The 14514-nt window shown below is 47.0% G+C and overlaps 1 protein-coding gene and 1 non-coding gene across 2 annotated transcripts in view; both read left to right on the forward strand.

The window, feature by feature from the left end:
- The first annotated feature begins 860 nt into the window (after positions 1-860).
- On the forward strand, positions 861-945 carry TRNAR-UCU. The gene is given in 2 exon segments: positions 861-897; positions 910-945. It is a non-coding gene; the product is annotated as a tRNA-Arg (tRNA).
- A 13140-nt stretch (positions 946-14085) lies between these two features.
- The window catches only part of LOC108803549 (structural maintenance of chromosomes protein 6-like), a 100381-nt gene continuing 99952 nt past the window's right edge, over positions 14086-14514 (forward strand). Inside the window, exon 1 of the mRNA XM_018575385.1 lies at positions 14086-14190. Within this exon, the coding sequence (XP_018430887.1) occupies positions 14086-14190 (105 nt within the window). The remainder of the gene's footprint in view (positions 14191-14514) is intronic.

Raw genomic sequence — 14514 nt, forward strand, 5'->3', positions numbered from 1 at the left:
TACATGAAGGGGTACATTAGTGATCTCTCCTGTGGAGAATAAACTCAGAAGCGCCCGGCTCTGAGCACTTCCATGTTCACGGCGGTCATACCCTGGTCGCTCTATGTCCGGGAAGAATCTGATTAAGCACAGTCTGTGCTCAATCAGCTTCAACAAAGTGCAGGGGTGACATGTGGGGTTTCATTGACCCCTCATGTCTCCTTAAAGACAACCTGACACCTGCATTATGCTATCACATAGAGGACGTATCACCCCCCGTGTGATAGTGATAAAGAAAGGTTAAAAAGAGGAAAAAATCTGATTAAATCATAAAAGATTTCAGAAAAATAAAAAACACCCAAAAATTGTTAAAAGCCCCCTGCCCCCGTGTGTGCACATATATAGAAACACAAATGCATGTGCTGGGTGTGAACAAAAGCAATGATTGTGCACAGATATTTGGTAAAATTCTCTGGCCATAATTCTTGCAGCGGGCCCCTTGATGATGCTCCGCCAGGTCCTTCCTCTAGTGCTCTGTGATGCCTCAGCTGATGCCTTCTGGGATATGGGATGTCAGTATGCCAGGAGGCTGCAGGAGGAGGCTTCATGTCATTCACATAGAGGACCCAACATGAGTTTAACAAAAACAAAACAGTAAAAAGTTTTTTATTTGGAAACAGTGCACATTTCTGTTGTGAAAGAAAGGGACTGAAGGTTCACTTTAAACAAAAAAAGTATCAGGTCCAGCACTCAGCTGTGTTGTTTTTACCCAGAGGGAGCTTTTGCTGTTCACACATTGTGCTATAAATAGGCCTAAAATTGTAAAGAGAAAGGCTGGAAGCACAAGCAGTGTTATATGTCACACAGTGATACATGTAACTGGCTCTGTGGCGCAATGGATAGCACATTGGACTTCTAGAAAGTGTAGTTATTCAAAGGTTGTGGGTTCGAGTCCCACCAGAGTCGAGTTTTGGGTATGAATGTAAATTACAACATCAGCCCGTAGTTGAATGAAAACTCCTTTCTCCTTGAAAAGCTGGATAGGTTCAACCTACTGCCAATGTTATTTACTTCAATTGCATTAACAGAGCAGCTTCTATTAGCTCTAGGACCATTTCAGTCTAAGTTTTAAAATATTTATAGACAAATCGCAGGGCCCTTCGTCCTGCAAATATCTATGAAACTCATTTTGGGCATGTACTTCCATATAATACTACATTATGGCCACTAGATGGAGCTGAAGAGCATAATACTTATTTCCTATGCTCTTCGGCTCCATCAAGTGGCCAAAATGTAGTATAATGTGGCAAAACATTCAAACTGAAAATAAATATAAAAAGTTTAGTTTTTTGCCATTATTCACCTAAAATGAATGTTCACAGATATTTGCAGGGCAAAGGGTCCAGGGAATTGTTTATAAATAGAACCTCAATTTGTCTTTGCCCGCTGCTGCACCGCATCATGGTAATACAACACAGCAAATGCCGAAAGTGCCAGTTTTCCTGCCGATACATCGGCGCATCCTTGCTTTCTTTCCTCCCCGCTGGGCGCTGCTGTGTCCCAGCGGGGAGGAGAGAAAGTGACAGCCGTCCCAGCGCTGCGGGACAAGAGTGCTGTGAGCGGCCGGTGTCTCTCCTCCCACACCGCTGGGCCGCCGTGTGCGGCAGAGCGGTGTAGGGGCGGAGACAGCGCTGTCACAGGAGGCTGGGCTCTCCTCTCGCACCATCTCTAGTTACTATAAACTGATACTGGCACTTTCATTTTTTTAATAGATTCGGCTACCTGAGGTTTCATGCTTGCTGGGGACTTTGTGACAGACTTTTCACATCTGCCCTTGCTGAGACCCTACGCATCTGCCCCTCCTGAGACCCTCTGCATTTACCCCTGCTGAGACCTTTCACATCTGCCTCTCCTGAGACCCTCTGCATTTGCCCCTGCTGTGACCTTTCACATTTGGCCCTACTGAGACCAGCCAAATCTGCCCCAGCTGAAACCCCTTCGCCCGAGGCATCGGGCTGGCACCCCGGTACAGAGCGGCAGCACAGAGTATGTAGAAAATGTATATATGCTACGTAATAATGCTACGTTATTGCCACTGGATGGAGCAGAGGAGCATAGGAAATAAATGCTTATTTCCTATGCTCTTCAGCTCAGATCTAGTGGCCATAATGTAGTATTATGCAGAGCCGTAGCTAGCTCCTTTTGCGCCCGAGGCAAGAATAGAAAATTGTGCCCCCCACCCCAACAGACGTGTGATGTCACTCGACGACGCACACGTGCTGTATCATGCGACGTCATGTGGCCCACCTCCAGGATGGTGGCGCGCATGTGCAGAATGCGCTGGTGGACAAATCCAAAACAGCATAAACATTTGTTTCGGTTGAAGAAAGTAGGGATGCACAGATACTTTTCGAGTACCAGTGCAGATACTTGGAATTTTCATGAGAGCTACCAGGGTTGCTGCGGTTGCAGCGGGGAAGAAAGTAATGAAAACATTTTTGGTTTCTGTTCCTTTCGTCCAAAACAAATTGTTAGTCTTTGCACATGTCTAATAATATGTGTGCATGAATGTATTTGTGTTTTTTTTTTTTACTGTTAAGGCAGGGGTGGGGGGGGGGGATATTAGGGGTCTAAAAAGACCACTGACATTTCCCTTTTGAAATAGAAAAAGAAATTGCCATCCTGAGTGCTGAAGCCATGGAGGGGTGGATAAGGGATCACTGAAGCCGGCAGGGGGTGGGCAGAGGAGGGAGCGCTGTCACTTCAGGATGGCCAAGCAGTGAGGAGAGAAAGAGCCGCGGGGTGTCAGATCCGGGCCGAGCGTCTCTCTCCCCCTCTCCTCACCGCTAGGCCATCCTGAACCTGAATGACAGCTCCCTCCTCTGCCCCCCTTCCCTCCTTTCTCTATTCCAACTAAGGACACCAAAGTGCCAGTTTGTTGATATCAGCTTATTGGAAGACTGTGCTGATTTTCAACGTGATTTTCTGCAAAATGATAGGTTACTGCTATGATTTATGTATGTGACCAAAAGATGACTCTGGTGGGACTTGAACCCACATCCTAGAAGTCTAATGTCCTATCCATTGCGCCACAGAGCCAACTGTCCCTGACAAACTGTCCCTGACACATGGTGACCTATGATCATGTTTGACTCCATAACCAGTGACAGGTCACCTTTTACATTCTAGGCTCCTATCTAGGTGTACAGTATATATAGAAACATCTATTTACTCTGCCCTGCTTCAGCCTATGAAGTATATCGGCCTCCTAGTTTATACTTTTCCATTACTGTAACCTCCCCATTATCCATCATTCAAGCAACTTTGAAAAACAATTGAGGACATAATAAATCAAGAATAGTTGCTAACGAAATTATTTGTTTACATCTCGCTGCCGGCTGGCGTCTAGATTCCACGGTCAGCAGCAGAATGTAAACACGGGGAGCAATAGCCTATTGTAGGCTATTGTACCCGCCCTCTAAGCAGAAGAGTGGATCTGAGAGAGAGCTTTTTGGCTAGGTTCACACCTAGGCGATTTAGCTGGTGAGCGATTTTGCTCTGTTGCGCAGTTTTCAATGCATAGAGATGTCTATGGGACCCAAACCGCGCAACAACCGTCTGAAAATAGCTCCTGCACCTTTCTGCGTGACAGGTGATTTCTACAGCGTGACATATCGCAAAGAGCTTCCATAGACTTGAATGCTGTTTTGTGCAATATCGCGCGGCTATTAGGCAATTAGGCTAGGTTCACACCTAGGCGACACCTCACCACGGATTCCGGCGTGGTCAGGAGTCGCCAAGGTGTGAATTATTTTCTAATGGCACCCCAGTTGCGCCAGGCGAATCGCGTGGTTTCCCGCCATGATTCCGCCCGTGCAAGTAAAAAAGCCGCGAGTCGCGTGTCGCACAAAAAGGTACATGTACCCTTTTTCTGCGATTGCCGCGTGGATATCACCCCATTGAAATCAATGGGGTCGCACGGCAATCGCTTTGTGCACTAGCATATGATCGCGTGGCCCTGGGACGCACATCCCGGATGTCATGCGGTGTAGTGCAGGTGTGAACCTAGCCTTTCTCTTAGGCCTTCTCCTCTGCTCAGTGGGTGGATTTCAATAGCCATCCTGTTATCGGCTATTGCAATTTGAAATAGCCACTAGCAGGCCAGCTATTGCTTCGGGCTGTTTACATTCACCTGCCGGATGAGGAAGCTAGCCGGCAGGTGAATGGGGTCGTTGGCTTCACTCCCTTGCATCCGAATTTTCCTGCATTTTTGGGGGCATTTTAATGTGTCGTTAATGCGCGCAAACACGGAAGAAATACACGCATTTGCCCAGCCACGTGTGTGGGGTGCCATTTACATGGTAGACATGTGCGATTCGTTTCGGAAAGATTCGTTATTCAGACGAATTTTCAAAAATTTGGAGATTCGGATGTAGCCGAATTTCCGCATTACAGAAATGACAAATGCAAACGAATCAGAATTTCCGATTCCGAAATTCGTTATTTACGAATTTTCCTTGTGACATTAGAGGGGGGAAAAATACTTTTTTTCTTTTTTACAGTCTGCAGAAGAGGAAAAAATAAAAAGCGTGAGGTTCCCCCCAATTCATACCAGACCCTTTAGGTCTGGTAGGAATGTTAGGAGGGACCCCCCCAAGTTAAAACAAAAAAAAAAGTGCGTGGCCTGGTGAGGCGCAGGGAGGGGTGCTTGATCGTCCCCCCCCCCCCCCTTTCCTGCTCGGATCAAGGGTCTGGTAGGAATGTTAGAGGGGACCGTTTTTTCCCCAATTTTGGCGGGCTGGGGTTGCCCCTTAAAATTCCTACCAGACCTAAAGGGCCTGGTATGGATTTTGGGGGAACCCCACTCACTTTTTTTGGGTTTTAACTTGGGGGGGTCCCTCCTATCATTCCTACCGGACCTAAAGAGTCTGGTATGAATTGGGGGGGGGGAACCTCACACTTTTTTCCCCCTCTTCTGCAGACTGTAAATGTCTAATGTCATTTTGCTGCAACGAAAATTCGCTCACACTACCGCTAACGAATTTCGTCCGAATCTGAAAACGAATTGACTTTCAGACCCGAATCCCGAAAAAAGAAATAATGCAAAATCTGAATCAAAACGAAACAAATTTTTTGCTGGTGCACATGTCTATTAACTGGTAATGGCACAGCAAGTGCCTTTGCCATGCGTTCATGAAACACTGAGGTGTGGATGGGGACTTAATGCATGCCCTCCTCCCTCCCTCTCCCTTACCTCCCACCTAAATAGGTCACACAACATGGGTAATATACTATAACATAAATAAGACTGACTCACTAAGGTATAGAGGACTACAAATCCCTGCAATACATTATACAGCAATGCAAAGTAATAATATATGAATTTGCTACATACTCTGCCACTGACTCCAAGCAGTAGGGGGACTACAAATCCCAGCAATGCAGAATATTAGTATATGAAATTGCTACATACTCTGCTGCTGCTCGGGGGTGCCGGCCTGATGTCTTAGGTGGAGGGTCTCAGGAAGGCTGTAGAGCAGGGGTGCCCACAATTTTTGTGTTGAGATCTACTTTTCAAATGACGATGTTACATGAGATCTACCAACGAAAAAAAACCTCCCTCGCTCTCTCTTTGCTGTCTTTCCTCGCTTTCTCTCTCCTGGCTGTCATTCCTCATTTTCTCTCCCCCTGGCTGTCTCTCTTTGCTCTCCCCCTGGCTGTCTCTCCTCGCTCTCTCTCCTTACTGTCTCTCTTTGCTCTCTCTCCTGGCTGTCTCTCCCCGCTCTCTCCTGGATGTCTCTCTTTGCTCTCCCCCTGGCTGTCTCTCTTTGCTCTCTCTCCTGGCTGTCTCTCCTCGCTCTCTCTCTCTCCTGGCTGTCTCTCTTTGCTCTCTCTCCTGGCTGTATCTCCCCGCTCTCTCTCCTGGCTGTCTCTCTTTGTTCTCCCCCTGGCTGTCTCTCTTTGCTCTCCCCCTGGCTGTCTCTCTTTGCTCTCCCCCTGGCTGTCTCTCTTTGCTCTCCCCCTGGCTGTCTCTCTTTGCTCTCCCCCTGGCTGTCTCTCTTTGCTCTCCCCCTGGCTGTCTCTCTTTGCTCTCCCCCTGGCTGTCTCTCTTTGCTCTCCCCCTGGCTGTCTCTCTTTGCTCTCCCCCTGGCTGTCTCTCTTTGCTCTCCCCCTGGCTGTCTCTCTTTGCTCTCCCCCTGGCTGTCTCTCTTTGCTCTCCCCCTGGCTGTCTCTCCCCGCTCTCTCTCCTCGCTGTCTCTCTTTGCTCTCCCCCTGGCTGTCTCTCTTTGCTCTCCCCCTGGCTGTCTCTCTTTGCTCTCCCCCTGGCTGTCTCTCTTTGCTCTCCCCCTGGCTGTCTCTCTTTGCTCTCCCCCTGGCTGTCTCTCTTTGCTCTCCCCCTGGCTGTCTCTCTTTGCTCTCCCCCTGGCTGTCTCTCTTTGCTCTCCCCCTGGCTGTCTCTCTTTGCTCTCTCTCCTGGCTGTCTCTCCTCGCTCTCTCTCCTGGCTGTCTCTCTTTGCTCTCCCCCTGGCTGTCTCTCTTTGCTCTCTCTCCTGGCTGTCTCTCCTCGCTCTCTCTCCTGGCTGTCTCTCTTTGCTCTCCCCCTGGCTGTCTCTCTTTGCTCTCCCCCTGGCTGTCTCTCCCCGCTCTCTCTCCTGGCTGTCTCTCTTTGCTCTCCAGAAAAAAGGGGGGGTTAACTCGTTACAAGATGACAGGTTAGTAGTGGTCAATTTCAGGATCCGGACAAGTCAGTTGGTTACATGAAAAATTAAATTTTATTGAAAAAAGGCATGCAAGATAACACATTTGACTAACAATACCACCATAAAACCCATTAAAAATACAGACACTAATAAATTAAATGTGGATCGATCCTCATTCACTTCTATCATTAATTTCACCGTAAGGGGTAAGTAGCTGGTGTGTTTCCCACGTTGCCACCTATCTCTCCGTGAAATGGCCCATGTGTATATCGATAAACATGGGCTATCTAGATGAAGCTATATTCCAGGGTATGAGCAATCAAAAGGAAAAACATTCTGGTAGTTTCATATTATGAGTTTAAAGAAAACAGTCAAAGTTGGATTTGAAATGGTAACCTAGGTTTCGTACATTTGAAATCGGATTATATGTTGTGTTTAAACACTGATGTTTGTGCATAAGGTAGATCCTATATGGCTATTTTCTAGTTCAGTAAAATATGTCCTCAGATGTTTTCAGTTCCTTTCGCTCGGTGATTGGCGGAGGGCTACGGTAGTCCCAATATTCAAAAAGGGGGCTAGGATTTTTTCTTTAGGGATTCCTTTGATGGGTATTTCACTGTGGGGTTACGTTTTTCTTGGTTTAGTATTGGCTTGAATTTAGCCGTGTGTACACTTAACCCCTTCCTCCTTCTCAGTATCGGGATATCGTGGTGGAGACACCGAGATATAATCAAATTGTCTGTTCAAACCGAGGGGGGGGGGGGTGTTTTCCCATGGACAGGCTATTACTGGATCATCTTCTATGTCACGCCTGACTTTAACCTTCTCTCTCTCAATAATATTGAATTTTGAGTGTAGAGGGTATAAGACTTCACTTCAGAGTGGTATTCAAACACCGTCCTTAACGGACATAGATAGAGGATTTTTCATCACTCACGTTTACTGAAGTTTTCTTATAGTCCGGGCGGTTTGAAGACTATTTCATTCCTTTGAAGTCCAGTGATCCGTTTGCATGTATCTGTGTCTTGTTGTTTCCTCCAGAGGATGGTTGTTAATGGCTAGTGATATTTGGATCATGTCCTGGATATCCTCAGTGTAGTCTGTCCATTGCTGAGAACCCCAAACCCCAGTTGAGAATATGGCAGAGTTCCCTGGTATCAGGATTGTGCATCCACTTGCGGTATAGTGGTTATGTGTCTGGTTATTGTCTGTCTGTCGACGCGTTTCGCCCCTCCTACAATCCGGGGCTTTGTCAGGACATCTTCGTCTCTTTGCTCTCCCCCTGGCTGTCTCTTTTTGCTCTCCCCCTGGCTGTCTCTCTTTGCTCTCCCCCTGGCTGTCTCTCCCCGCTCTCTCTCCTCGCTGTCTCTCTTTGCTCTCCCCCTGGCTGTCTCTCTTTGCTCTCCCCCTGGCTGTCTCTCCCCACTCTCTCCCCTGGCTCACTTTGCTGTATTTTGCAACAGGCTGTGTAAACGAATATTCTTTCATGTAATACATAGCACTTCAACCACCAGTATCCACCAGAAAGGTGTCAGGGAGCTTGGCTCAGCAGACTCAGGCTAATAGGTAATCATGTGCGCACAGCTAAATAAATATACCAAAATGGAATAAAGGGGCCGCCATTCACACCCTTCCTGATCTACCAGCATCAGCTTTGAGAGCTACTGGTAGATGGCCACCCCTGCTGTAGGCGGTCTCAAATGAAATGGCCACAAGAAACGAAGGAAAGTCTCCCCTCCTGTGGGTCCTAGGTGTGACAGTGGGCCCTGTGCAATGATCCTGTGCCCACTGAATAAAGCGTCTCTGGGGTCAAGCACAGGCATAGAGCACATATGTGTGCCAGCAGGTGGCTCTGGGGTGCAATGCACTTTTTAGCTTTTCAACTTTGTAGCAATTGAAAGGTTGTTGGTTTAGTTACATACATAAATCAAAGTAGTAGCCACATATAACAGAGAAACCTTCTTACATTGAACGTCATCAGCGCAGTCTTCCAGGAAGATGAAATCAACAAGCAGGCACTTTGGTGTCCTTGGCTGGAATTGAGAAAGAATTTTTTTATATGGCAGTCCTGTGTGTGAGGGCACTACAAGTGTCAGCAGTCCCTATCCATTATATGGAAGTCCTGTGTTTGAGGGCACTACAAGTGTCAGCAGTCCCTATCTATTATGTGACAGTCCTGTGTGTGAGGGCACTACAAGTGTCAGCAGTCCCTATCTATTATGTGACAGTCCTGTGTGTGAGGGCACTACAAGTGCCAGCAGTCCCTATCCATTATATGGCAGTCCTGTGTGTGAGGGCACTACAAGTGCCAGCAGTCCCTATCTATTATGTGACAGTCCTGTGTGTGATGGCACTACAAGTGTCAGCAGTCCCTATCTATTATATGGCAGTCCTGTGTGTGAGAGCACTACAAGTGTCAGCAGGGACAGGGACTGCGGGAGCAGAGGCAGAAGTGAGAAGGAATGTGGGGGTGAGGAGAAACCTGAAGCTAGGGAGGAAGGTGCGGAGTCAGGAGATGGCGGCCGGCTGAATTGCCGCTACAAGTTTTTTCTGCCTGAGTGCAGGCCAGGAAAAAACAAATGAACCCTGCTTGGCACGGTACAAAGCTCGGGACTGGTGGGCCTAAAACAATCTTGTGTAGGGCCATTTCTGGCCCGAGGTGCTAGTAATTGTCATATGTGAATTTGCTCCTGTGTTTGCCTCACATCCCCTGGAACTGAACGCAGTGGTGTTAACTAGCCTCACTTCTTACCATAGGAGTGAATGTTGATGTGTTTTTGTACCAGATAAAAAACATTCCAGTTTGATCTGGCGACTGGCGTGGACTTGGTGTGAAAGGGTCCTTAATGTGCAAGAAATACACGCATTTGCCTGGCTGCGTTTGGGGCGCTATTAACTGTGAATGGCAAAGCAAGTGCCTTTCGCAGGCATGCACAGTTTTGCGCGTTTGCCATGCGTTCATGAAACTCTCCGTGTGAATGGGGACCTAATGCATGTTAAATAACAGGTAAAGAGGAAGAGTGAATGGGGCTTTAACAGTTCACAAACCAATGACACCAACAAGTAATAACAACTGCGAAAGAATAAAAGGCAGCAGAGGCAGTCTCCGGCAAGATGGCGGCTAGAATAAGAAAGCAGCAGGCGAGCTAGCAAACAGGCTCCGGCAAGATGGCGCCTGAGCTGCGGACCTCAACTCGCGATTGAATTTTGGTGACGGAGGCGTTTGCGTCATGTGACGTTAGAATGGTGGGCGGGGCGCAGAGTTTAGAGCGCCAGACTTTAACCCTGTTCGGGAAGTTTTGAATGTTGGTAGACGAGGGAGTCACGTGACAGCGGAGGATTGCCATGGGAGGGGGAGCTGAGTGGAGGGCCTGACAGGTAACCGAGAATATGTTGTTATGTGTTAATTATATGTATTGATATTGTGTACGTAGTGTCCTCCCCTGATTATTATGTGTTTAGTATTGTACGTAGTGTGATATATATATATATATGTATGTATGTGTGTGTCTGTATTGTACACACTAACATACATATTGGTGCTGTGTCCTCTGAAGATGCCCAATGCCTGGCTCATTTTGCTGATACAGTGTCCACATTGAGGGGAATTTATTAAAACTGGAACAGACAGAATCTGGAGCAGTCACCTATGGCAACCAATCAGCTTTTCATTTTCAAAGTTGAAATGAACAAGCTGAAGACAGAAGCTGATTGGTTGCCATGGGCAACTACTCCAGTTTTGATAAATCAACCCCTGACCCCCCATTGTGCACAGCCCTTTCTGAGTCAGGCCGGCCATACACACGCCAGTTAACGAGACTCCTACATTCACTCTAAGCCCCGCCCTGCTGGTGGTGAATCTGATCTTCTCTCACTTGAGAAGTTACACCCGCCAAACAATCTTCAGCCTGTGACACATTTCTGGATGTCCCCCCAGCACATTCTGCTTGCTACATCACTATTGTATCTAGGGCTGCAACAACTAATCGACATAATCGATTATAATCGATTATTGAAAAAGTTGTCAACTTTTTCAATAATTGATTAATCGGCTTCCGATCAGATGCGTGTATCCGTGAAATGGAAAACTGCGATACCCAAAGTTGCCCATGAGCGACCACTTGCAACCCCAATTCCAATTTTATGGAAGCTGCATAAAAACGGAATGCGATCATTTTTAAATCTCATAAACTCATATTTTATTTACTGTAGAAAACATATGAAATGTTTAAACTGAGAAAATGGACCATTTTAGGAAAAAAATAAGGTAATTTTGAAATTGATGGCAGCAGTAGGTCTCAAAAAAGTTGGGACAGGGCAACAAAAAGCTGACCAAGTAAGTGGTACTAATAGAGCTGCAGCTAACGATTATTTTCATAATCGATTAGTTAGCCGATTTATTAAGTTCGATTAATCGGATTAAAAAAAAAAAGTCTCCAGTGATGGGACTACTAGTTTGTATTGAATGATGGAGTGGATGCATATGATGGTGGAAGCAGCGTGCGGTGGGAGGTGTCCTGTGAGCACGGCGGGCGCAGCGGTACGTGAGCAGCGTGTGATGTGTGCTTCAGGCCGCGTGTAGAGCCCCGAACAGGGAAATCAATTGATAGCCGACGAATCGACGATCGAAAACGTTGGTAACGTTTTCAATCGTCGATTTTAATCGACTAAATCGATTAACTGTTGCAGCTCTAGGTACTAACAAGGAAGAGCTGGAAGAACTAATCAGGTTAATTGGCGACAGGTCAGTGACATGATTGGGTATAGAAAGACCATCTTAAGGTGCCCATACACCTGCTGTTTATCGTACGATAATGGCCAGCGTGCGACTGCATCTACTTTCGCCTTCTGCTGGAAAACCCGCCGAAAATTGTACAATTTTCAGCGGGTTGGTAGCGTGCTCGGAAGACGAAAGCCGCAAGCGCACACTGAGCGCTCAGCATTGCAGTCAACGCAAGTACGATCTGCCTGTCCAAGATGGGCAGGTTGTACGAAATTTTAATGACCTTACAACCATCACATAACGAAAGTCGTGCAATGGTTGTAAGGTGTATGGGCAGCTTTAGAGAGTTAAGAGTGCCTCCGAAGTAAAGACGGGCCGAGGTTTACCAATCTGTGCAAAGCTGCATCTAAAAATTGTCCAACAATTTCAGAATAATGTTCCTGAATGTAAAACTGCAAAGACTTTAAACATCTCATCATCTACAGTACATAATATCATCAAAGGATTCCGAGACTCTGGAGAAATCTCTGCGTAAGGGACAAGGCCGAAACACAATATTGGACGCACATGATCTTTGGGCCCTCAGACGGCACTGCATTAAAAGCAGGCATGATTCTGTGATGGAGATGACTGCATGGGCTCAGGGATACTTCCAATAATCACTGTCTGTGAACACAGCTTGCCGTGCCATCCAAAGATGCAAGTGAAAGCTCTATCATGCAAATGAGAAGCCATATCTGAACGTGATCCAGAAAGATGCCAAAGCTCATTAAAAATGGTCTGTCACAAAGTGGAAAACTGTTCTGTGGTCAGACAAATTGAAATTTGATTCTTTTTGGCAACCATGGACACCGCGTCCTCCGGACGAAAGAGGAGAGGGACCTTCTGGCTTGTTATCAGCCTCAGTTCAAAGCATGGAACTGTATGTGCAAGCTGCCCATTCCAATGTATGGAATGGGCAGCTTGCACATCTGGAAAGGTGCCATCAATGCTGAAAGACATATCCAGGTATTAGAGCAGTATATGCTCCCATCCAGACGACGTCTTTCTCAGGGAAGGCCTTTTATATTTCAGCAGGACAATGCTAAACCACATTCTGCATCTATGATAACAGCATGGCTTCCTAGTAGAAGAGTCCGGGAGCTTAACTGGCCTACCTGCAGTCCTGACCTTTCACCAATTGACAATATTTGGAGCATTAGGATCGGAGAGGGGAGGTAGAATCCCTGCGGGGAATTATGACTGACAGTCTCCACTCTCTGCAGGGAGAAGACCGTGAGCTGAGTGATAGAGCCAGCGTGTGCCAGATGAGTCCAGAGAGTGATCTTTTCTTTCTTTGAACCTTCTAGACAAAATGAACACTTAGCCCACTGCAAGCGTAGGTTTTCGGCCTCGTTCACACCAGATGCAGTGCATTCTGGCCAGAACGAACTGCATCGCATTGCGGCCGGCTCACTATGTTGTGGGGCAGGAGGGGGTATGGCGGTCCATTGGAGTAAATGGCACGGAAGCCACGCCCTCCGGCTGCAATTTGATCGGCTGCACGGGATCACAAGGCACATTATGCCTGCGGTCCGGTCCGATCAACATAGTGCATGCAGCATTTTGACCGGACTGGACAGCAGGCATAATGTGCCTTGTGATCTCGTGCGGCTGATCGCATTGCGGCTGGAGGGCGGGGCTACCGTGCCATTCACTTCAATGGACCGCCACTCCCCCTCTGTGTTCTGGCCAGAATCGTGCCGGAATGCACTGCATCTGGTGTGAACGAGGCCTTATTTTCCTATATTGTACGTGACGGATGATGAAGCCATCTGATGTGAGCAGTGACATTTTGGCTCTCGGTCACTCTCTTTGCTATTTTTTCTCTGTCCTAAAAGTCTGAGAATCTTTTGTTACCCACACACACCAACACCCTGCAAGGGCTATGTGCACGTTTTGTCTAGGGGGGCTGAAATTAAAGCGGATATACTCATCTGATCTTCGGTCCCGCCGTGGTCAGTGTTCACCTCTCTCCCCCTCCACTCTGGCTTATGGAATGTCCCTTGACATCCTCCCATCTTATGTGCAAAAGTTGATAACAGCAGCCGCAGTCCAGGAGAAAAGAGGCATTGGGGACCGGGCTAGCAGTCCAGAGGGACCGAGGATTAGGTGAATATATCTGATTTGTCAAGGGGACTAAGCCCTGGTTCACACCTGGGCGTATTGCATATGCGCGTCTGTCGCACGTTTATTTAACTGCGATTCGCGGTAAAAAAATTGTGCGACAAACGCGCGTTTCCGAGGGCTACTTGGCTGTATCCCAATGGAAACGCGCAACAAAAACGGCCCAAAGTAGTACATGTACCTTTTCAGGCGTGGGCCGTTTTGTAGCGCGTTAGTGACGGGCTGAAATACGCCAAGGTGTGAACCAGACCCATTGAATACAATGGGATTTAGAAGTTTGAGCGTTTTGTAGAGCGTTCGTCGAGCGTAGAACGCGCTACAAAACGTTCAGGTGTGAACGAGGGCTAAAAAAAAGGGTGAGCAGTTAACCCTTGCACTGTAGGGGTAGTCCCACTGCAAGGGTAAGTTTTGAGTTTTCTCAGAGTTCTTCATTAAGTTGGTATTTCTTGTTCTCTGAGTTTTCTATTTAGCAGTTGTATTTTTTTATAAAAGGTTTTGTTCTTTTGTAGTTGAGCAATGAGTAAAAGAAAGGAATCCAGCCCACCGGGTACCTCAGGACACGGCAAACGAGCCAGGCCAGATGATGATGATGATGATTCTTCTGGAGAGAGCTCTAAGTCAGTAAGTACAAGCCTCTCTGTTTCTCATGGTCAGTGATCGTTGTGTTTGTATGCGCGCTTCTCTCTGCTCAGACACATACAAGAAATGCATAAAGATTCATTAGCATGATAGTTTGAAAGTCTCCAGACATCTGTTGAATGTTCTGCATGTCGGCAGCAATTTCCACCTAAAGCTTCTCATGTAAGTTTTTTTGCTTAAATACATTTAAGGGACAGTTCAAGTTCAAACCATCTGCCGCTTTTTCCAGCGCAGCCCCGAACGCAGGACAGGGCAATTTGCCTTGTTTTTCAGAAATATGTTTTTATTAAGGTTTTCACACAAACA

Source organism: Nanorana parkeri, unplaced genomic scaffold (genome assembly GCF_000935625.1).
Source record: "Nanorana parkeri isolate BGI_ZX_2015 unplaced genomic scaffold, ASM93562v1 scaffold53, whole genome shotgun sequence".
Taxonomy (NCBI): Eukaryota; Metazoa; Chordata; class Amphibia; order Anura; family Dicroglossidae; genus Nanorana; species Nanorana parkeri.